Source organism: Canis lupus, chromosome 32 (genome assembly GCF_011100685.1).
Source record: "Canis lupus familiaris isolate Mischka breed German Shepherd chromosome 32, alternate assembly UU_Cfam_GSD_1.0, whole genome shotgun sequence".
NCBI lineage: Eukaryota > Metazoa > Chordata > Mammalia > Carnivora > Canidae > Canis > Canis lupus.
The window spans coordinates 9,290,198-9,313,635 of NC_049253.1; the positions used below are offsets into that span (position 1 = coordinate 9,290,198).

The 23,438-nt window shown below is 35.7% G+C and overlaps 1 protein-coding gene and 2 long non-coding RNA genes across 6 annotated transcripts in view; 2 read left to right on the plus strand and 1 right to left on the minus strand.

Moving 5' to 3' along the window:
* LOC111093578 overlaps positions 1-12,026 on the plus strand; it is a 43,872-nt gene extending 31,846 nt beyond the window's left edge. For all 4 annotated transcript variants that reach the window (XR_005382645.1, XR_005382642.1, XR_005382644.1 and 1 more), the window contains 2 exons: positions 10,832-10,888; positions 11,873-12,026. This is a non-coding gene — a long non-coding RNA (uncharacterized LOC111093578). The remainder of the gene's footprint in view (positions 1-10,831; positions 10,889-11,872) is intronic.
* The window catches only part of ENPEP (glutamyl aminopeptidase), an 86,709-nt gene that overhangs the window by 33,407 nt on the left and 29,864 nt on the right, over positions 1-23,438 (minus strand). Inside the window, exons 5-11 of the mRNA XM_038581899.1 lie at positions 20,760-20,914; positions 20,196-20,309; positions 17,145-17,279; positions 15,287-15,352; positions 10,328-10,393; positions 10,050-10,201; positions 141-220 (exon numbers count right to left, since the gene is read on the minus strand). Of these exons, the coding sequence (XP_038437827.1) occupies positions 141-220; positions 10,050-10,201; positions 10,328-10,393; positions 15,287-15,352; positions 17,145-17,279; positions 20,196-20,309; positions 20,760-20,914 (768 nt within the window). The remainder of the gene's footprint in view (positions 1-140; positions 221-10,049; positions 10,202-10,327; positions 10,394-15,286; positions 15,353-17,144; positions 17,280-20,195; positions 20,310-20,759; positions 20,915-23,438) is intronic.
* LOC119867204 lies at positions 12,297-23,301 on the plus strand. The gene is made up of 4 exons (XR_005382641.1): positions 12,297-12,392; positions 13,756-13,834; positions 17,155-17,248; positions 23,000-23,301. It is a non-coding gene; the product is annotated as an uncharacterized LOC119867204 (long non-coding RNA).

The following is a 23,438-nucleotide window of genomic DNA, read 5'->3' on the forward strand; positions in this document are numbered from 1 at the left end:
TTGGTAAGTTACTTAAGAGGTCTCTTTTAGCTGAAATTTACATCATAAATTCCAAATTTATTGTGGTTTCTTTACACTTACATTAGTTTAATGGGGCACATTAATTCGAAAGAAGAAACAAATCAATTGATGATATTTACCTCCTGTTTCTGACCTGTTGTAGAATGTAATACTTGATACATTATCTTCAGTCCATTTAACTGGAATATTCCATGTGTAACTAAAGTTTTTTAAAAAGAAAAATGTAACTTTTATTACTAAAAAATAAAAACATTCCCCAAATTAAAAAAAATTAAAAAGCCAATAGACAAGCATGTTTTCCTCATAAATCATCATCCAATGAATAGGATATGGTTAATGCCGTTAATATAACACTCTTTAGTGATGAAGATAGGCATATAACTGCTTTAAATTTCTATAAATCTCTAAAATTTGGAACTTTGTATCAACAAATTAGCTAAGCATGAAGATTATTTCAATAAAATGCTTTGAGGGTTTGAAATAAAGATACTGTGTAAATATAATACAGTATATGATAACATTGAGCTTTTACACACATACTTGCACATATTCTAATATGCTTAGTTTCTGTCAAGGAACACAAAGCATTTTTCAAATTCAGAAGACAATCTTAAAACACCATGCAGGAAATAACACATTTTAGAGATTATGTTGAAATTTAAATTATACCACTACCATCCGTCCCTTAAAGAGTCTCATGTTCTTTCAATATCTCCTATTTTGCATCATGTGAATCAGGTGTACTGCAAAGGAAATATCATCAGACAAGCATGTTTGGGAGGTTTTTAGTGTTCTCAGTATTTTCTTGTGGAGCAGGGGGTGGAGGTTAGCTTCATACTTAGGTATGATATATACTTAATATTTTAGTCTTGAAATCTCACAAAAGAGGTCTTAACTTTTTTTTATTGTTCTCATATCATGTATTATCAATCAGAAAATTCAAGAGACCTAGAAAGAAGACAAATCTGTGTTTGTCTTGGGTTTGGGTTTTGGGTTCTGACTCAAAGTTCGCCTTGTTTTTCTTCATCTGTGATCATGTAAGTCCCGGCCAGAGAATGGAGAATGATATTTCTCCTTCAAGATATAATAAAATTTATGTAATTCAGGGAGAATACATTTTTAACTATTTTATTATTTATTTATTTATTTATTTATTTATTTATTTATTTATTTAATTTCAGAAAGATAGTGTGTGTGACAGGGGAGAGGGGCAGAGGGAGAGGAAGACAAGCAGACTCCCCACTGAGCAGGGAGCCTGCTACCCTGCTCAATCCCAGGACCCTGAGATCAGGACCTGAACCAAAATCAAGAATTGGAGGCTCAACTGACTAAGCCACACAGGCACCCCATGGGGAGAATACATTTTGCCATCTACATGGAAGAAGTAATCCTTTGTTTCATAACTGTTGAAATATTTTATGGGATTGAGTTAAGTAGTGTTCTTTGAGGATTTTGTTGCTGTGGAATGTTTTTGGCTATAAGCTCCACAGGACCAATACATAAATTGTTTCTTAGGTCATGTTGCAAGCATTGCCAGTGCTCCACCTTTATCCCCTTGAATCTCTTTGTCATTTTTGTACACCCCAGATCCCAATGTGCATGCTCTCCTTGCCAATAGCCAAGCACCTGGGTGTCTCTGTCAGAGGACTGCCCTCTAGCTGCCTGAGCAAGGAAAGCCAAAAGTTCATTGGAATTTACATTCTTAGACACAGCCCTTAGCCAATGATGAATGGGTATGAGAACCTTCCTTGCCCCATCTGTAAGGACCATGCTAAAGCACTATCTCCAGAGTTTCCCTGCTGCGTAGGTACCCTCTATAGCACCCGCTTGATAATTGCACTTTGCTGCTTGACATCCCACTTCCCACTACCCTTTCAGCCTTTCTTAGAATCATTTCTAGGTGAGTAGCTTTCACTTGAATCATCAACTCAGGATCTGCTTTTAGGGAAGCCAACCAAAGAGTGATCCTTTGCAGTTTCTCAAGAGATAGACAAACAAGCATTTTTATGTTATTTATTTATTTTAAGATTTTATTTATTTATTTATTCATGAGAGACACAGAGAGAGAGCGAGAGAGGCAGAGAGAGAAGCAGGCTCCATGCAGGGAGCCTGACATGGGACCCAATCCTGGGACTCCAGGATCATGGCCCGGGCCGAAGGCAGGTGCTAAACCCACTGAGCCACTCAGGGATCCCACAAACAAGCATTTTTAAAGGTCACATCCTATCTACGTATTTCACTCTTTTACTACTCTTCTGTTTTGGTGTTGCCACATAAACTAACATTTCTTTCCTTTACTATATTTCCCCAATGCCAACCTGACTGAAAGGATGAAGCATGCAAGTATCTGGATGCCCTGTGTGCACAATCAAGATCTCATATTTTGACTATCCCCTATAAAATGTGGTCTCTGGGACCACACTGTGCCTAAACATGGACATATGATACACTATGAAGTTATGTAAAAAATATTGCTTTTAAGTCTGAGGGGATCATAAGACTAAAAGGATAGAGGGTTGAGGCTATAGAATTTTACAGTTTTAAAATCCTTTATAGGATCAAATCTAACCTGAGTAAAGTAATAGATTTGAGTACAAAGTGTCAAGAAATGGAAATTACATAAATGGAATGAGAAAGTCTTCTGTATGTTACCCAAAATCCAGGAGGATCAAATTTCATTTTTAAAGATATGATTCACTTTTTTGTATCTAACACTATAACAAATTCTGGTAGTATTAAACATGACCAACCTAATTTTCACTAAAGAAATTCACTTTGATTGCCCCAAAATAATACACCTACTCCCCTTTTCCCCTGTTTACATTGAGGTGGACTGCCAAAGACATGTCCCTGATAGAGAATTTCCCCTGATGGAGACATAAAACTAGTTTGTTTCTAAGAGAAAGTTGAGGCCATAGTGTTAAAACAATAACTTACACATGTGTGGGTCATTTGGGTTGTAAAAAGTTTCTGGTAAGAATTCCCTAATCTTGAAATATTTAAACAATGAGAAAAGGGAGGGGCCCATAGAGTTTATAGTACAGTTTAATCAACCACATTTCCCACCAGACAGGAATATATCTGGACACTAACATTGGAGAAAAGACTGATTCCTTTCTGAGGGCATGAGGGCACATATTATGATCTAGCTTCTCAATCAGGTAAAAAATAATGAGGGGTCACTTTTGATATTATGTCACTTTCTCTCTTACTTGTTCAGGTGCTACTATAGATTTTTAACAAATGTTCTCAACAGGATAGCACATGTTTTCTGGGTTTATTTTCCTGTATACATATAACTTTTTTTTTTTTTTACAAAAATGGAGCAAGTAGATTGACTTAATAAGTGATCACTAAAAGTCATGTATCTATGAATCTAAATAAAATAAAAACTGTATCTGAAGGTAAAAACTAAAGAAAATATTAGAGAAACGTATAAATGTTAATATAGTTCTAAATCTAGATGAATTCAATTTAAAGATTTGATATAACTTAAAAAGTGAAAACCTGATAATATATGTCATTTGCTGAGTAATAATTTTTTTTATTTGTGTGGAGTGGAATGCATAACTAAAGAGTAATTTAAAAAATGCAATCCCACAGTTTAAAAACAGTGCTGGGTATGTCTTTGGCTTAACAAATCAGGGGATACATATTATAGAAAGCAACAATTACTATGAAGCTTTTCTAGTGGAAGTTTGTTTCTCCAGAGAGAAATATTTTTAATTTTAATATCCAAAGGCTATTAGATAGCAGTATTAAATATAGCCAATCTAATTTGCTAGAACATAAAACAGTAACTATAAAATAAACAGTTTATAGTTAACAGAATGATTACACTTATATTGATTTTTGTAATTGAATTATCACTTAGTCAGATCTAGGTTTCAATTCATTCATATATTATGAAGAGGAAAGAGTGAAAACAAAACTCTTCTATAATGATCTTTCCTTTCCAAAATAGAAAAAAAGATAAAGAAGTATATACAGACACTCCCTGATTGATCTCATTTGATCGAGGAATTCAGACTTCCTTTGTTTTGGCATGAACTATTAGTTTTCAAAATTCCTATCCAGCAAGATACCCATTTCCTCTGAATTTCATTCATTGTGATAGAGCCAAGTGTCTGATGCTTCCAGGAGAAGAGGCTGATCACAGGCCTTAACAAAGTGAGCACCCTTGGCTTTCTTGATGTTGTTCCTGTTCAGGAGCCAACCAGTATCTTGAAAGTAGCTAATTTAATAATTCTGAGTTCTCATCATTCTCTGATGCCTGGATGGAAAGTCTAATTTGAAATTTGGCAATTTGGATGTTCGGAAACCCCCAAGTGTGCTCTTACTGTGATTTAATTTTTGAAGCCCTGAATCAGAAACCGGAGAACAGGTTCTGTTACTCACTGTATAGAATATGTATAAGTGGGTCTCTAAAGATCTTTCGGCTATGACCACTATAGAACAAGATGAGAACAATATTCTAAAATGAGACTGTTATCTCCAAATTCATCCAGTCCAATTCCCTGCATCTCATTTATTTAATGATAAATTTTAGCTCAACCCAATCTTTGTCAACATCTGCCACCCCCTCTGGCCCATGGCCACTCTCCTAGGGCAGACCCCATCTTCTGCATCATCTCTCACATGAGTCACTCACTGCAATTATCATACTAACTGGTCCTCCTGCTTCCACACTGCCCTCTGTTCTGACTTATTCTACATTCTTATAATGTAGCCAGAGGGAAACTTTGAAAAATGTAAAGGTGACCTGCCAATTCTCTCTCCTTGAAGTCCTCAAATTTTATACTGTTGTTCAAAATCTTTAACACAGTGTTCATGCCTGGCACCTGCCTCCTCTCTCACCACTGTGCCTGGTGCCTCTCTCTGCTGTTCAGTTTCTCTGAGCCAGACTTCCTGTGTTCAAATCAAAGTTCCATCACATATACTCTGTGTAACCTTGAATAAGTTATTTAATCATCTTCAGTTATTTCTGTTTTCCCACCTGTTATAAAAAATGCTCTAAAGTGCTAAAAGTAGCACCAGCTACTTAGTAAATGCTCAATAAGTGTTGCATATGATATGAGTAATGCTACTTTTTAAACACTGGGGCCTTCATATATGTTGTAGTTTCTGTTTTAAACATCCCCCCGTATCAATCTACTCAGGTTAAATATCACTTCCTTAGGAAAATCTTCCGTGGCCCTCCCTACTCAAGCACACCTGCTGACTCACCTGTTAATCCAGACTCAGTGTACCAATGGGCATATATGACAGGAGAGAGTAATTACTGTGAAACTCCACAGTGAAAGCTTGTTTTACAAGAGAGAAATACTTTTAAAGTTTTAATATCTATTAAATAGCAGTATTAAATTTGGCCAATCTTAATTTGCCAAAACATAAAACAATAACTATAAAAGATCCATGTTATAGTTATTCTGGGACACCTTTGTCACACCCTATAATTCTCCTTCCTCATGTTACCTTAATTGCTATCGAATAATTGATCTTGTAATGATGTATACATAAGAAACTATAAAATAAGATCATTGAGATCTTATTTTAATAAAGGAGATAAAAAGGAGATAAAAGGAGATAAAAAGGTCAAAGGACCTTTTCAGTGAAAATTGGGCAGTGGAGATTAGAGATCATTAGAGTAGAGATTAGAGATCAAGTGGCAGTGGGTGCAAATGTCTCTCTACCAAACCAACTATTCAGAAGTTGAAAGAAGAGACAATACAAATGGGCATGGGTGATGGGTGTTAGTTGAATCTATTGTGGTGGCCATTTCACGATAGACATAAATCAAAACATCATGTTGTATGCCTTAAACTTATATATGACATTTGTCAATTATTTTTCAATGAAACTGGAAAAAAATTGGCAAGGGTGAAAATGAAAGGAAATCTAGACAACCAGTTCTGTACACACTATGTTGTTTGCATTTACCCAGGATCCTGTCTAGGAGGGGACACATCTGGGTAATCGGGACTGAGACGATATCCCCAAAGTGGTATGTGGCCAGCCCTATACCAGAGGTCCTGAGATCCTGATTTCTTTCTCTTCTCTTGGCAGCCATTGGCACCCCAGAAATGTATAGAAAAATAACTAGTCATACAGAAATGGATATAATATTAAGAATTTTTCCCATCACTCAACACATGTTTGTGGGGAGCCTGGTGCTAAACCATTCGTAGATGACCTGCTTCTGGGTTAGGGTTTTGTACGTAGCAGAGCAGCTCCCTCACTACGATCTATTGAAAGCCCTCGACACAAGGGTTTGTAAAAATAATAATAATAATAAAAAAACAGAAAAATAAAAATAAAGATTTTTTTGTATAAGTGGTATTCATACAATTGTGATAAGTGTGACATTTCATCAGCTTTTATAATATTTCAAATGTTTTAAAAAATCTGGCACATTAGAGGGAAGTGACATATTTATAATTTTAACTGAAATTCTAAGGATATCATAACCCAGTAGTCATGTTTAAATTGCCTAGAAAAGTATGAGTTTGTTAAGTTAAAGGTTTGATTCTCAGTATGCTGAAAATGCCCAAGAATTCTGATATGCTCTATGAATTTTAATTTGTTAAATTCATAAAAACATATAGGAAGTTTTTTAAAATTCAATTTATAAATCTATTTCTTTAGCTGTTTGTAAAGCTAAAATTATAAATGGGGTTTAATAAAATTTTAAATAGTGATGTCCAGAAGTTTCTTATAAAAGATACTAGGGATAGAATTTTATTGATCAAATTTATAATTGCTGTTTAAATATTCAGGAGATTTTTATTTGTGTAATTTATACAAAGACACCTCTTCATCAAAAACCAGAAGGACTGCCATTGAAAAGCCAGTCTCCTTTTCCACCCTTTCCGCCCCTCTTTTGGAAGCATCCCCTTTTAAAAAATGCTTCTGGGTTTAATACTTCTGATGGCTAATTCTGTAGCTCTAAATAGTTCCTTTTTTTTTTTTTCAGATAGTATTTGTTAACTCATAAATGAGAGAGGGTGATTGAGTTTATTTATACTACTTTCTCTTCCATTTCCCCAGTAACAGTCAAAATTTAAGAAAGTAAAATTATTATTGGATTTCTATAGGTTATAATTGTTCTTTTCAATCTATACTCATGCTGCCATTTCCTGTTTCATAAATTTTAGTATTGCTACTCTCTCCTAACTGTAAAATAGGAGATTTTATCCCTATTTTACAGTGAGGAGAAACTGTAGGATATCCTAGGGAGTGCTGGTAAATAACTGCTCTTGGGGGTGGTGGAACAGAATACAGTATTTGCTGGTTTCCATTAACTCACAATATAATCAATTTCAAGCTACCAGCATGATGGCACTGAGCTGGGATTAGGGTCAGCACCAGCACATCACTGAATTAGTAGCCCAGCGCTCTTCTAGCTCTCCTCCCTCTCCCACCTCCTTTCTTTTGCCAGCTTTTTTATTTTCCTGTTACAATGTTAAGACCACTTATAGTTGCAACCTTCTCTGCTACTGTAACAAAATTTTTATGCTATTATTTATCCTTGGTTATAAAAGTTAAAAGTCAATATAAGTAACATTTATGAAATCATACTGTTGTATACATATTGTTGGCTAAGAAGTGTGTTAGAGTTACATTTCCTTCTCTATAGGCCGATTTCATGGCCCCCGAGTCACTTAAATAAAAATTTACCCTAACACTCTAACATAAGGGTCAAATGCATTCCTTTTTCTTGTGTTTATCAATGGCATAAAATTATACTACCTGTTTATATTTTTGGATCACAATTTTTACATACAGCCTTGATTTTGTCTAATTTTCCTCTTTAGAGTTGACCTAACTGATGTGCCTTCATCAGCTCCTCAAGTTTCTCCATTCTCTAAATCATACTTGCTTTTTCCTGGCCATCACCTAGCCGAGGCAGTTTTCCTGCCCTTAGGCATGGGATCATGAGCCCCCTGGGTCCCGAATGGCCAGCCTTTCCTTTGATGGCTTTCCTTGTTGGATGCACTGTTTCCAAGATCCACATCTTTTTTTTTATTATTATTATTCATATTTTTTCTCCCTAGTAACTTTCTTTTTTTTTTTTTTAAGATTTTATTTATTTATTCATGAGAGACACAGGGAGGCAGAGACATAGGCAGAAGGAGAAGCAGGCTCCCTGCGGGGAGCCCAATGCAAGACTTGCTCCCAGGACTCCGGGATCACGCCCTGAGCCAAAGGCAGCTGCTCAACCACTGAGCCACCCAGGCTCCCCGCCCCTAGTAACTTTCTAAGAAGTACATGTGGAAAGCATTTTCTAGGCTGCATATCTGAAAATGTCTCTGTTCTTTTGCATTTGGTTCAGTTCAGGTAGAGAACTGGAGGTTGAAAATATTTTTTTGCTTCAACCATTTTTAGATGACTGTTTCATTCATGAGGATATAGCTAGGTATATATCTTTTTTCCTTTTTGGTACTGTGTACTCAGTGGGGCTTTTATTTATTTTTTTTTTAATTTTTTTTAAAGATTTTATTTATTTATTCGTGATAGTTACACAGAGAGAGACAGAGAGGCAGATACACAGGCAGAGGGAGAAGCAGGCTCCATGCAGGGAGCCCGACGTGGGATTCGATCCCAGGCCTCCAGGATCGTGCCCCGAGCCAAAGGCAGGCGCCAAACCGCTGCGCCACCCAGGGATCCCGTCAGTGGGGCTTTTAAATCAGAATCCTTGTGTCCTTTATTATTTCTTTGACATAACTTACCCCTCAAGTTTCTGTTTTCTTTTTTGAGAGACATCTATTAGTTGGGTGCTGGATGTTCCGTATTTGTCTTCCCTTTCATATTTGTCATCTCTGTGTGTTTGCCTTATAACTTGAGATAATGCCCCAAATTTATTTCTACTTGGTCTAATAATTCTTTGACAACCAAAAATTTAATGCTATATCCTAAGTTTGTCTTTTCAAAGACATTCTGCTTTTAGTTAACGGGTGTTAAAAGCTTCTTTGATCTCTGAATGTATTTCATAAATTTATTTTCTATTTCCTCAACTATGTTTCTTATAGAGACAGCCTTTTTGTTTGTTCAAGTGGGATTTTATCTTCTATGCCTTTAGACTTTTTTATATGTCTGGTGATCTTAATGGTCCACCCATATTTCAGAAAGAAGGACTATATTATTTTTGGTATCTTGTATGTAATCCCTCTGCTGTTGAGAGGGAGGCATATTTTTGAAACAGGCTTTTCCTCTGACCAGGAAGTCTGACTGGGAGCTCTGTGTATGTATACGGGGAGCTGGCACCTCTAGCCCATCCATCCCGCAAATGCCATAAGGAGGAAAGCTTTACTCTGGGCATCCTAACCAAATGGAAATCCTTAGCTCTCCTCTACCGTTTCAGTCAATTTATTTGGTGGGGGGAGGGGAGGGAGAGGCTTGGATTCTTGCCTTGGGTCATTGCCAGACTTCTGGCAGATTCTGAGAGCTCTGAACAGAGGAAAGGATGGCAGCAGATGAAGGGAAAATGGAATGGAGGTGTGGCTGACTGGCACAATTGTCCTGAGTCCGGACTTCAAATTAATTGCCCAATTTTCAGCCTCACTTCTCATTCCTGCACTCCATTCTTCATGCTGACAGTAAGCCCAGAGCTTGCCTAGGGATAGGGAAGATGTTTCCACCTCTACAGCAAGTCCCTTTTTTATCTGGCTGCATCTTTCTCAGTTTCTTTGTTTTCTACCAATATTTCTCCTCTGGCTTTTATCCTAGAATTCTATGATGCATATAGCCCTCCTCTTTGTTTTCTTTCCTTTATGAGTTTATTCCTTTTAGCACTTTTATTCTTTTATTCAGTGATTTCTGGGAAGAACAGGACTTGGATGCATGTGGTCAGTCCACCATTTTGAACCTGGAGACCATGGAGCTATCTTTGAATGCTTTTGTTTCCCTAAAGATACTGTGTTTTTATATTTTCACCCATCAGTCATGTACTGAAGAGCAAGATCCAAGCAAATGGCCAATATTTCCAACAAATTTCTGCCTTTCTCTTGAAATGCATTATAGATGCTTACCCAAGAGGTGAATGTGGCTCAGAAAGATTAGCTCTTGAGTCCAATAGAAAACGTTTCTGTGTGATATTCTTTCTATCTTTCACATTAAGTACAGGATAACCCATCTGTTTGGTCCACGTATCCATTACTTCTTTCACTGGAAACTTACTTGCCTGATATTTAAAAAACATTAACAGTAATTAATAAATTAGGGGAATAAAAGGGTAGAACAGTCAGATAAAGAAATGACAAATCATTTGTTAATCAGACAAAGAAATACTTCAGGATATACTCATTACCTCTTCAAGTGCTCTCCAAAAATCTTCAGTTTTTGCATTCCCAAATTTGTATCTTTCCAAGTAAATCTGTATGTGAAAGATAACAATCATTTTAGAAGTCAACATTTGCTTTTCTCATACTTCCACAACATCATTCTAATGTATAATATGGCAAATGTACCTATAATAAAATAAAATTATATACATGTAAAACATTCTGTAACCTATAAAAACATTGTACAAATTATTTATAAAGCACAAAAATATTTTCCTTATTAGTGATATAACTTGTTCTTTTTAATAGTCTAATGGAATTGTGGACAGGAGAGGAAAAGTTCAATTTTTTCAGGACTAGAAATATAAGATATTTAAGGGCAGTCAGGTGTTCAGCCGTCAATAGTCCGTAACATTTGTGATCCAATATAAGGAGAGATCCATAATTCTCTGATCTTTACTTAGTGGTGTTAATTTATCACTATTGCTACATCCCCTACTTTCATTTATAGTGCTATTTTCTCATTTCAGACACTAGATGACCCCATCACACATGAGTGATAGAGACAATATCCAAAGATAGAACAGGTGAGTTTGGCTCTAAGACAGGGCTCAGCAAACTTTTTCTATAAAAGGCTATATTGTAGAGATTTTAAGTTTTGTGGGTTATGTATTGCCTGTAGCATCTACTGAACTCTGCCTCTGTAGCACAAAAGTATCCATAGATAACATGTAAATGAATGACCATGGCGGTTTTCTAATAAAACATTATTTATGCACTCTGATATTTGAATTTCACGTAACTCTCATTGTCATGAAATATTCTTTAGATTTTAAACCATTCAAAATTGTAAAAAGTGATTTTGTTTGGGGACCTTACAAAAATGGGCAGTGGTCCAGATTTAGCCTGCAGGTAGCAGTTAGTAGACACCTGTTTTAAAGCAATGGGTATATGATGTTTTTTGAATAATAAGAATGATGATAATGGTCATGATCATGGATAAATTGGGTAGATTATTCACTTTATATTTTTTAAGATTTTATTTATTCATGAGAGACACACAGAGAGAGGCAGAGGCATAGACAGACAGAGGGAGAAGCAGACTTCTCACAGGGGGATCAATGCGGGGCTTGATCTCCAGACCTGGGAACATGCCCTGAGCCGAAGGCAGACACTCAACCACTGAGCCACCCAGGTGTCCCAAATTATTCACTTTAAAGAGTGTCTTCACTCTTCAGTTATTTTTAAGATATGAATTTTTTAACTAGAAGCCTCTCTCTTTTGGCAATTCTGTTCACAAAATTCCGAGTTTTCTCCTACTCTCATAATTGTGATTCTCCAGGAAACCATCCGAAGTTCCTGCTGTATCATGCCTCTGCTGCTGTCAAGAGTTGTCCCATTCAAAATATGGACATCTTTAATAGAAACAGAACCTTCTTCAGTGTTCCTTGAATTTCAAAGAAAATAACCAGTAGTTGACTTTGCACTTGACATTTTTGCTCTAAGTTGCTATAATTTTCAGGAGGCACTGTGCCTAAGTCACGTTATCTTCTAAATTACTTTCTTCTCAGGCATAGAGAGATAAAACAATATTATCACTACTGTCCCAAGAAGTCTGAATGAGGATTGAGACCAGTTTGGAATGCTGCCTTCATTTTTGTTCTTTTGATGAGTTCACTGCTCAGCACTACCACTGGAGGGCAGGCAGAGGAAGGGAGAAGAAATGAAAGGCAAGTATTTGATCATCAATTTTAGGTATTTGTTCCAGAGCTTTGCACAAATCATTCATTCTAAATAAAATAATGAGATATTTGGAATAGTAATAATTAATTGTAACTATAGCTACCTGTTAATGACAATTTCTAGTGAGTCATAGCTTCTTAAAATTAATTTAGAGGAGTTTATTTGTATACTCACAATGCCTTGAGTTTAGAATGTGCAATCTCAGAACTAGAAGTGATTTTAAACACTATCTAACACAACTCTCACACTTTTAGGGGTATAGGAAACCGGTGCCTAGAGAGGTGAAGATAGGTGAAGAGAGTTTCCTGCAGTGACCTTGAAAGAATTCTGACTCCTGGACCAGTTTGTGTGGGTTTCAGTGGTGTTGGTATTATTGTTTCTTAAACTGCAGTTTCTTGCTTCTCCTGAACTGCAGGCTATATCGTCATTTATATAAACAGTATATTAAACGACATAAATTTTATTTTGTCTAGATTAGTGCACTTCTGAATAGTCTATATGAAGAAATTTCTTTCTTCACCTTGAATAATCACAATGCAGTCATTCCACTCAAAATTTTATGATGAGCTAGGTGCCCCAATAATAGTTCATTAGCTGGTATTGGTGTGGTAAGAATAAAAGGAAAAGAGCACTGTTTCTGTGACTAGTATCCCAAGAAGGGAAAGGCCATGTTCCAGCTGAGCCGTTCCTGTCCTATTAGTGATACTGCTGATACTAGGAGAAAAAGAAAGGATGGATATGTTGCTCAGCTTGATTTCATGACCATATACTGTTACAAACGCCCCATTATCTATAATGATTTTTTCTTATGCACAAGCATATCCTTAAAGATTTTCCAGGTGATGACTTTGCTCTTATTTTCCCACACTGTGCACCTACTTTGTTATCTGGGATGGGGTTTGGAGGAGTGTGATGAGCATGAAAGAGAACAGACAGCTGACCACCCCCAGATTTCATGCCACACCAGGTTAGCTAATGAAGAGTAACTTTGGACAGAAAATTATTATTTGCAAGGAAAAATTCTGAACAGTATCAGATTGTGGGATTTAGGGGCAGCAATCATAGCGTGATAACTCAAGAAGAGATACTATTTGGATACTTGAGTGAAATAAAGGAATGTTCCAATTTGTTGGAGAGCTATTGAGTGTCGCCTATACTGATCATATACTATTTTCAGATATTAGCTAGTGTTTGAAGATTGTAGGGAAAAGTGAATGTTTTAGTAGGGTTTTTTTTTGTAAATTTATTCTATAGCACTATGATGAGGCATGAAAAAATTAATACCTATTCATTCTAGTTCAGTTTCTAGCTCCATCTATAGTCACAGGGTGGATGAAGACAGTTTTCACCTGAGAAATATTAGTTTTAGACAAGACAGGCTTTTTAATTAATTATACCATAGATATTTGGGTTAAAGGAAATATGAAGAGTATTACTGAATTATTAGATTAGCTATTTACTTTTAAAGATTCTTTTGGTACAGCTCTAGTAGTTTCAAAAATCACTTAATCTGAAGTCAGCTTTGAAGATTCCAAGAATGCATTACTGATCAGTTTAATTTAGATAAAAACTATGCAAATGGAATTTTAACTTAATTTTTAAAAAGGAATTGTCTTTGCTTTTTTCTATATTTCATACTACTTATTATAGACTGTTGATTCACTCAAGAAGCATTTTTTGGATTGCCTAACATGTGGATGCATTCTACTAGGTACCAGAGGAGACACAAAGATATAGAAGACAGCATTCCTCCCTAGAGGTGCTCACAGTGAGAGAAGACAGGATGAAATGTGAGTTTGAAGCTGACGGGAAAGTTACAAGATGTTCTCATGTACACATAAGAACATGCACATAGCTTTTCCCGTTCTATTAAGTGTCCACACAGAATATTTTTTTTAATGGGCCAAAGGAGTAAAATGTACTGATGTACTACCTGAATATTCCCCAAGTTCTGGTCCTATTTCTTTAGTAGTCACTTAGGAGTTTTAGCACTGTGTATAAGCGGACGATCTCCTTTTGGGAAAGCATAGAAAGCACTACATGGCACATAAGAAGACCTGGTGGTAGTGATAGCTGAAGGCATGGTGAGCAGGCATTGTCCTGGGGAATTACATCCAGAAGAAGTACTGGCACTCTTTGGGAAAGCTAGCAGGGTGCAGCTCTGATCTGCTGTCTGCTTTCTGGACTGGCCACCAGCACCGCCACTCTGCCGAACTACCTGGGCATTGCAGTAGGGAGGATGGAAATGAACGGGAAAAAGTAGGAAGACAACTCCATCTCTAGGCTGGAATAGGGGCAACCTGCACACAGGACAGTTGCAGGGACAGATTGTAGCAAAACTGATAATATAAAATCTTAAGAGGATTGGCTTAGGTTTTGCTAGAAAAATACAAATGAAACTGAAATATCTACTGGCGTAAAAAGCTTAAGTGGGATGTGTGAAATGCTTTCGAAAATTTATTGTCATTTCTGTTTCCAAAAGGAAGCAGGCCCTCTTTATTCAGTGACTCCATCATAATAGGAATGTGTATTTATGCCATTTTTAAAAACAAGGAAAAAGTCCTTTTTTAACTGTAAGGGAAGACTTAGAGATACATATACATTTTTATATCATGTTGCTATGGACTGAATTGCATTCCCTGAAATTCATACATTGAAGCTCTAATCTCTGATGTGATGGTGTTTGCAGATGAGGCCTCTGGGAGGTATTTAGGTTTAGATGAAGTCAGGAGGGTCAGACCCTCATGACAGGACCAATGTCCATCTGATAAGAGGCACCAGAGAGCTCTTTCTCTTGCTCTGCCACGCGAGGATACAGCAAAGAGACAACCATCTACAAGCCAGGGAGACAGCCCTCTTTAAGACACAAATCTGTGGCTCCTTGGTCATAAACTTCTCAGTTCCCAGAACTGTGAGAAAATAAATTTCCATTGTTTAAATGACCTGGTTGATTGTATTTATTATAGCAGAGTGAGCTAATTCACATATAAATGGTATCCAAAATAATTAAGGATGCCATTCAACTTCTTCATGAGATTTCTGTTAAATGGTAATTACAGATACAGTATAGGCACTTAGTTGGACGTGAAGTCACCTCTTTCTGTTTTGGTATTTAATCTATTCCTGAGTAAGGAGAGAAAAAGTAAAAAGGGAGCCGTCCTTAATCAATCACATATTGACATTCATCAGCCGCATATCAGTGTAGCTTATGTTTAATACTATTAAAAAGTAATAAATCATACCTGGCATCCTTTCCGAAATTTGTCTGGTGTTATCCAGTCTTCAAGCATCCTCAGAATGGAAACTCCCTGTGGTGGGAAAGAATGACAAATTGAACTAGTAAAGGACAGGCAGGAAACACACACCAGTGATCACTATTGTGAAGAGTATTTCATGATCATATTTGTGAGATTATGTCTTCTAGATGACTCCACTAAATTACCTGGCTTTAGCTTTACAGTCTTAGGATAAAAATGCCATTTGGCACAGCCCCTGTATCTGCTTCTAAAGGAATTAAAGAGTAAAGAGAAAAAATTGATAAAGTGGCCATCATTTTATTGATTTGGGGTTTAAATAATTATTGCACTTCACCAAATGAACCAGCAGATGGGGCTTTTCTAATGAAAGAAGAAGGTTAGAAATACTTTTAAAAAACTATTTTTGGGAGATATAAGGAAAGTAATTCCATGATAAAATTCTGCTTACTTCTAAAATATATTTCAATACTCTAAAAAGATTATATTTAGTGGAAATAGATAGTTGAGGAGTTATCTGGTCAAATAGTTTAATATAGTTAGATGTATCACTTAGGCATACAATCATCTTCGAAAGTAGTTTATCTCATTTGGTTTTATTTTGTCTGAAGGATCTGATGAATACCTCTGCTCTCTACTTTCTCTGCACATGTTATAAGATTAATACTAAAATTCACTATTTATGTATTTTTAAATCAATTTTCAGGTGACTTTCCAGAAAACATGTATCTTCTCATTTAAGTTAGCAATTTTTACTGTCATTTAAATACAAATTATTTTTGTACTTAGTAGAAGACTTAAGGCTTAGAACATTCATTTATTTCTGACATAATGTCTTAAATCCATAGAATATTCAGGACTCAGAAACTGGTTTAATAAAATATAAATATCTCCACATGAGATATTAGAACATACTATAAGTAGATTAGAAATGTTAAGATGTCCATTTAAAAAAAAAAAAAAGGATCATTGGTGATGTGAAAGAAAAATGAATAAAGGAAGCCTAAAAAGATGCCATGGATAATGACAGGGAAAGCCAAAACTATGACACTATAACTTTGAAATAGTAATATATAGAAGGCTTTTTTCACTCAAGCCATTTTATCTAGTATTCATTTTAATAGTTATAATATATTGTTTTATCAGAATAAAAAAATGCATTTGTTTGCAGTGGCTTTTGAGCAATTTAGCATAGTGGGTAAACCATGAGCAGCAAAAAGGAAATGACTAAATTATACTGCATGCAGTCATGAATATGTTTGGAGGAGGATCTATAGGAAACACTGTAGGAGAAATGGGTCACTGTAGATTTATAGTAGCTTTGCAAAACATGTTAATGGACAAAAATCCCCCATCTACTACATGTTAATAAAGTCATCTTTATATCTTGTATAAAAATGCATAAAAGTCATTCCTTCAAACTGAGTTGGGTTTAAATTCTTCCTGGCTTCTCTAAAAGATTCCATTAGGAAAGATATCCACATATATGGCATTTCTCAAACACCACATAGCAGGAAAAAAAAAGATATGCTGTCTTTTAAAAAAAATCAAATAAAATAATTTTGAATTTGAAGCTTAAAGTATAAATGTTCCAGTAGAATGATAGAGGCTATAAACAAAAGCGAAAGGAGAAATTTTTTAAAATCTGATTCAAAATCCTGTGACAATGACCAGCATTGATCAGTTTGACTAAAAAGTACAAACTATTGAATATTCAGCACCCAGAATAAGCTCTACACTGTTTCCTAAAGTCCATTAGCATAGTCTCACCAGTCTTCCCATTTTTAGTATTTACTGAAACTCATTAAGCAGGAAGATGTTCACAACAATGTCATATTTTCCCTACCTTGCTATAGGATATTCCATCAAAAACAGATGTTATTTCAGCAGGAGTTGCCACAGTGACAACAATTGGGTGTGAAGATATCAAAGAATCATCTTCTTGTACAGGTAATACATCTTCAAGTAACATCTGGTCTCTCTGAAATGACAGGAGGAACCAAAAAAAGACAGCACTTCCTTTATACCAGTTCATATTTCAGAATATCATTTATATAACCCTGGAGGGGGGAAATAAATATAAATGACTCAAATTACTTAAGACAAGGACTAGGTATTCAAATTAATCATATTTTGCATTGATTGATCTATACAGGTTCCATGCCCTTCTTCTGTTATAATTCCTTTGATTTTACCCCTATATGACAGGCCATGAAGACACAAGCATCTGTAAATTCTGTTTATGCTACTTCATGTGTGACTTTCAGACATGTGTCAAACTCTTCAAGCCCTATTTCCATATCTGTGCAATGGGAATAATATCACCTTACAGATTTGTTCACAGAATTAAGTGAGACTGCATGTTGATCAAAAATTGATGTTTAGGATTTTTTTTTGGTCGGTGAATCATTAGAATTTGGATGATTCATAATTAAAGAAAATATTTGTTTTTGCTTTAACTCTAATGATCATCTTCTCATTCCAATCCTATGTTTTTTCAGCAAAATAGAGTGGTTGAGAGGTCTAGACCTATAGTCAGACATTCATGGCTCATAGCTCAATTATTCCACTTTCTAGATTTGTAAATTTAAGCTCCCTAATCCATCAAATTTCATATTTATAGTTTAATTTCAAATAAGGATAATAATGGCATATGCTTTTTGGAATTAGAGAATTCAATGATAATGCATGATATGCATTTGGCATAGTACCTGGCAGAGTGAAACCTAACACTTTAACTGCTATTATTATTTTGATTCTTTATCAATTAGATTCTGAAATCTCATTCTGTTAAATCACTACTAAAAAAAATCAAGTCTTATTAGTCTTACTTAATTAAAAATATTCCTCAAAGAAGAGCATACTACTTTCAGATTTTCCAATTTTGTGATTTCCATTATAATAGGCAAGGTACTATTGTCAAGTGATGACTGCCAATTAAGGTAATTTTGACTTGGATTTTAAATTCTGTATACCTGAAAGGCTTAAGTAAGTAGAAAGAATTCAGTTCTCAGTGTCAGGAAATTTGACTCTAGTTTTGGTTGTATTACACAATTGTCTGCATGAGATTGGAGAGTTATATTTCTGGCCATCAGCTTTTTCACCTGTGAAATAAGGCTCCACTGTTGTGTTACTTACCAGGCTCTCTTACAATTTACCTTTATTTATATCTGTTCCCCTCCATCCACCAACTCTTAGTTGGGAACTCCTTGAGGGCAAGAAATATGTTTTATTCTATTTTGTATCCTCTGTAGTATTCACTGAGCACAGAAGACTGAATGAATGGATAAAGAATGGATGGATGGATGGATGGATGGATGGATGGATGGATGGATGGATGGGTTGGACCATGTAATTACATTTCATTTAAGAACTACATACTAGGGGCACCTGGATAGGTCATTTAGTTAAGCACCCAACTCTGGATTTCAGTTCAGGTCATGATCTCAGGGTCATGGAATTGAGCCCCACATTGGGCTCTGCACTCAGCAGGGAGTTGCTTGGGATTCTCTTTCTCCTTTTTGCTCTGCTCCACCCCACCACTCATTCTCTCTCACTCTCTCTCTCTCTCTCTCTAATAAATAAATAAATCTTAAAAAACTAAAGAACCTGCATACCAAATTCTTCTGAAATTTATTTGGTGTTTTGAAGTACCAAATTGGAATATTAAAATGTTAAATGTATTATACATAATACAACAATATTAAAATGTTATAATTTCTTACAATATCTTGCAATAAGAAAGGCCTCAGTTTACTTTATAGAAAATAAAGGAAAATATAATTTTTCATATTTATAGTTTAATTTCAACAATACAAAATCAAATTTTCAACATATACGAGTGATTCTCAACTAGGGAAAATTTTGTCCCCCAGGGGACACTTGGAAATATGGGGACACATTTTTGGTTTTACAACTTGGGGGGAGGTGACCTGCATCTAGTAATATAAGCCAAGGGTGCTCCTAAGTATCCTAAAATACACAGAACAACCCCCACAAATGTCAACCACTTTCAAATTATCTGGTCCAAAATGTCAATAGTTTCATGGTTGAAAACCTTAAAGCAGGAATTGTTGGAAATTAACTTTCTCACTCTTTAAAGTAGGTTATGGAAACTACCAAGGGCTTCAGGCCTTTAAGGTTGTCTTTTTATTTTTTCCAGTAGAGGGCAGTAGTCTCTATAGTACACAACATGTAATTCTCTATTTTTATACATCTACACACTGACTCTTTCATAAATCCAGGCAAGAGTACTTATACCACTTAAGTATCGATAAAAACAGATTTAGCTTTTCAGAAAAAATATCTTTAGGGTTCATAGGTTCCTCTTTTCAGGCCCCTCACGGACAGGAGGTAGGATAATGGTAATTAAATGTATTGTTTAGGAGCTTTTAAGCTTACAAGGAGAGAACAACTCTCTCTCTTCTTTCATAGAGCAGAGAACTCACTCAGGATATGTCACTTGCTCAAGGTCACATCCCCTGTAACACCCAGTTTATGCCCTTCTCTCTTTACACACTATTTCAGCAACCTGCATTAGGTAAGTCATTTGCAAAATTAGACTTAGATTTTTCAAAGGATTAACACTATAGACACTTCAGTACAGAGCCTCGTTGTCTAAGCTCACTATTTGTTTTCCTGCCTTGACATGTGTTATTGAGTGACTCTATCGAGGACATCCTCAGATTGGGGTGGTCAGTTGCCCTCCAAGGCCTGGGCATTGGCCTAAGCAAGGTATAAGTCAGTAGAATGAATTGACTCTGCTCCATACTGACAACAAAATTCCGAATTCACCATCGGACCAGGCCCCTGATTCAGGGACACTGTCATGGTATAAAGGTTTCTGTGCTTTGCAGGAGACAAATAGACATTTAGAGCTATGTGTTTTGTGGCTCACCATTTGCCAGTCTTTTTCTGCTTGGTTTACTCCCAGGAACTCAAAGAAGGAAGCAAATCCTTCATTTAGCCACAAGTCTTCCCACCATTCCATGGTCACGGTATTTCCAAACCACTGAAATGATAAGCAATAAAGAGAGTTAAATTCTTATGCTTGTGGTACAGAAACCTAGAAATTTTCAATACATTTATTTGTCCATATAAATATTGCCACTTGACACAGAAGTGGCAGACATTGTACTTAAATAACATTTATTTCTTGTTTTTTTTTTCAATTTCTCCTGATTTTTAAATGATCTTAAATTCTCTTTAGTTTATTGCCTTTATTTAGGTATTATTGGGCCTATTTAAAGTCAGAGTGAGGTCTCCTGTGCATTTACTAAAGGCAAAACAATGTGTCTTAACAGGTTTGTATGGTAACATGTTTATTATCACTAAGAAAGACTTTGAGCAGGATTTTCTGATTGGCTGTTTTTTATTTGCTACGTTATTGTTAATTTTCATAATTCCTATGGGTCTTAAGCCACTTTTAAAAACAAGCTAATTTGATACTAAGATTCTATACCTGATGCACAAGTTCATGGGCAACCACACTGGCCACCCTCTGCTGGTTTGAAGAGGCTGATTCCTGAGGGTCATAAAGCAAGTTTGTTTCTCTGTAAGTGATGAGTCCCCAGTTCTCCATAGCCCCAGTGCCAAAGTCTGGAATAGCGATTTCATCTAAGGAAAAAGAAATGGTCCCATGAGAAATACTTCTTTGCATTTGTTTATAACATTTCTTACTAAATTAAGTTCTTTGGATGAATGTTTTTTAAAAGGACTAAAAATAATTTCTTGGAGTAGAAGACAATCATTTATTTGTGCAAACTTTTCAGCCTTCATGCATTCAAACTTTCCATGGAACTTTTCCTGTTGACTCCAGATATCAATGTGTCTTTTAGTTTTCAAGGATACTAATGGCATTGCTCTTTTCAGTCCTCTATAATTTTATGGCTTTTGTTTCTCTCTATACTTCATTTTTGTTAGCTTTTTTTTTTTTTTTTTTTTAAGATTTTCACTTAGGTAACAGAAAGTCTATTTTCAAGGATAAGCTGTGAGGAATAAGGAGTGAAGTTTTCAAATGAAGACTTAGAAGTACACAGCTTCCAAGTACACAGGAATATATGTCTATATAAGGATGCAGAATATTAGAGAATATGAAATTCTGCTTTTTCCCTACTTCTGTACAACTTAAGATTGTACCCAATTCCCTAATAACTGAATAGGTTTCCATCCATTTCCATGTGTTAAATAAGTTGGATCAACATAAAATAGAATATATTCTTTCTAAATTATCTTCCAGACCTAAAATGTTGGATTCTACCAGGAATTTCTATTCTTTTCTTTTAAAATATTTTATTTATTTATTTATTTGAGAGAAAGATCATGAGCAGGGGGGAGGGGGAGAGGGATAGGGAGAAGCAGACTTCCTGCAGAGCAGGGAGCCCGATGCAGAACTTGATTCTAGGACCCTGGGATCATGACCTGAGCCAAAGGGAGATGCTTAATCAACTGAGTCACCCAAGCACCTCAGGAATTTCTATTCCTTATTTTTGTTTGGGCCTATAATCTTCGATACAACATCTGACAGGAAGAAGCAGTATCTATCAGTTCTATGTTAAATCCCAAACAGAAAATGTTGAGCTTGATTAGTGGACAGAATACAGATTCTTCAGCTAATGAACTATAATAAAATAGTAATTACTTTGTTATTACATACAATTTTTTTACAGTAGGCTTTATGCCCAGCATGGAGCCCAACGTGAGGTTAGAACTCACAACCCTGATATCAAGACCCGAATAAGATCATGAGTTGAATGCTTAACCAACTGAGCCATGCAGGGACCCCATGTTATTATATATAATTTAAATGAGGCACATAAATAAAAATAAATTTTTATCTGACGTATAAGCAAAGGTCCTTTCTGGTTAACATAAAGATTCTTAAAGCTTTTTATAGGGGCACCTGGATGGCTCAGTTGGTTAATCGTCTGCCTTTGGTTCAGATCATGATCCCAGGGTCCTGGGGTCAAGCCCCTGGTGTGTGTATTGGGGGAGTTGTCCCTGCTCAGCAAGGGGCCTGTTTCTCCCTCTCTCCCTTCTGCTCCCTCTGCTTGTACTCACTCTCTCTCTCTGTCAAATAGTTAAATAAAATCTTTTTTTATTTTTATCATTATTTTTTAAAATTTTTTAAAAAAGCTTTTTATAAGAGAATGAAAAATGGATATATTTTAAATAAAAGTCAAGATTACAACAGTAGTTTCCTTTTTATGTCATCTTCATTCATAGGCTTGGTTGTTTTGTCACAAGAATACCATTTAAAGGGTGGAGAAGTATTCCCCCCAAGAGCCATTATTTTCTATAATACTATGGAGTGTAATTTGTACCTAATCCTTGAATGAGAGGACTTTTTTGTAACCTCACTTCTCTAGCGAGTATTGACATTATAATTAATTAACTCCAGTGTATTTAATGAATGGGGAGTGAAATAAATGCAGATTTCAATTGTACAGAAAGTCTAAGAGTGAGTCAACTCGGAAAGGACTGAAAATACATTTAAAAGTATAAAGAAGGCATATAGGAGAAAGAGGAAGAGAAAAGAAGAGCGATATAAATTTGTAAGAGCTCCACTGCCCACTTTTTCCCAGGTGTTTCAAGTGAAATAAAGAGAAAAGAGACTTTTAAAACAATGTGCTTAACATTTTATTAAATATTATTCTGATGTTGATTAAAAGTTGTTTCTGTTCCTGTCTCTTTCTCTAATAGTTGGGAGCTGATGCCCTTGAAGAGAAAATGGAGCATCTACAAAGTTGCCCAGAGCCACAGCCATTCCCATGTAGAGAATTTGGTGCCTCAGTCACTTTGCACTAATAGTTTATTAAAGGAGAAGCATAAAAAGAAATAGAGAAATCAGTTTTGGGTTGGTCGGTTTCCTTATTGTCATCATTTTATCCCTGCAGACATCTATATGATTGTTTCATTTACAGTTTTTGTTAACACCACTTAAGCTTATTAATAAAGCACCTCTGCTATTGGTAGAAGTATCATATCTGCACCATCTTGATTATAGCCCTATTTTTATTTTAAAAAGAAAACATGCCCCCCCCATTAGAAAAAAAATATTTATGGAAGGAGCATCAGTATTTCATTTTAACTGCTGGGGAATCTAGAGTTAATCCTGTACAATGGAAAGACTACACATAGG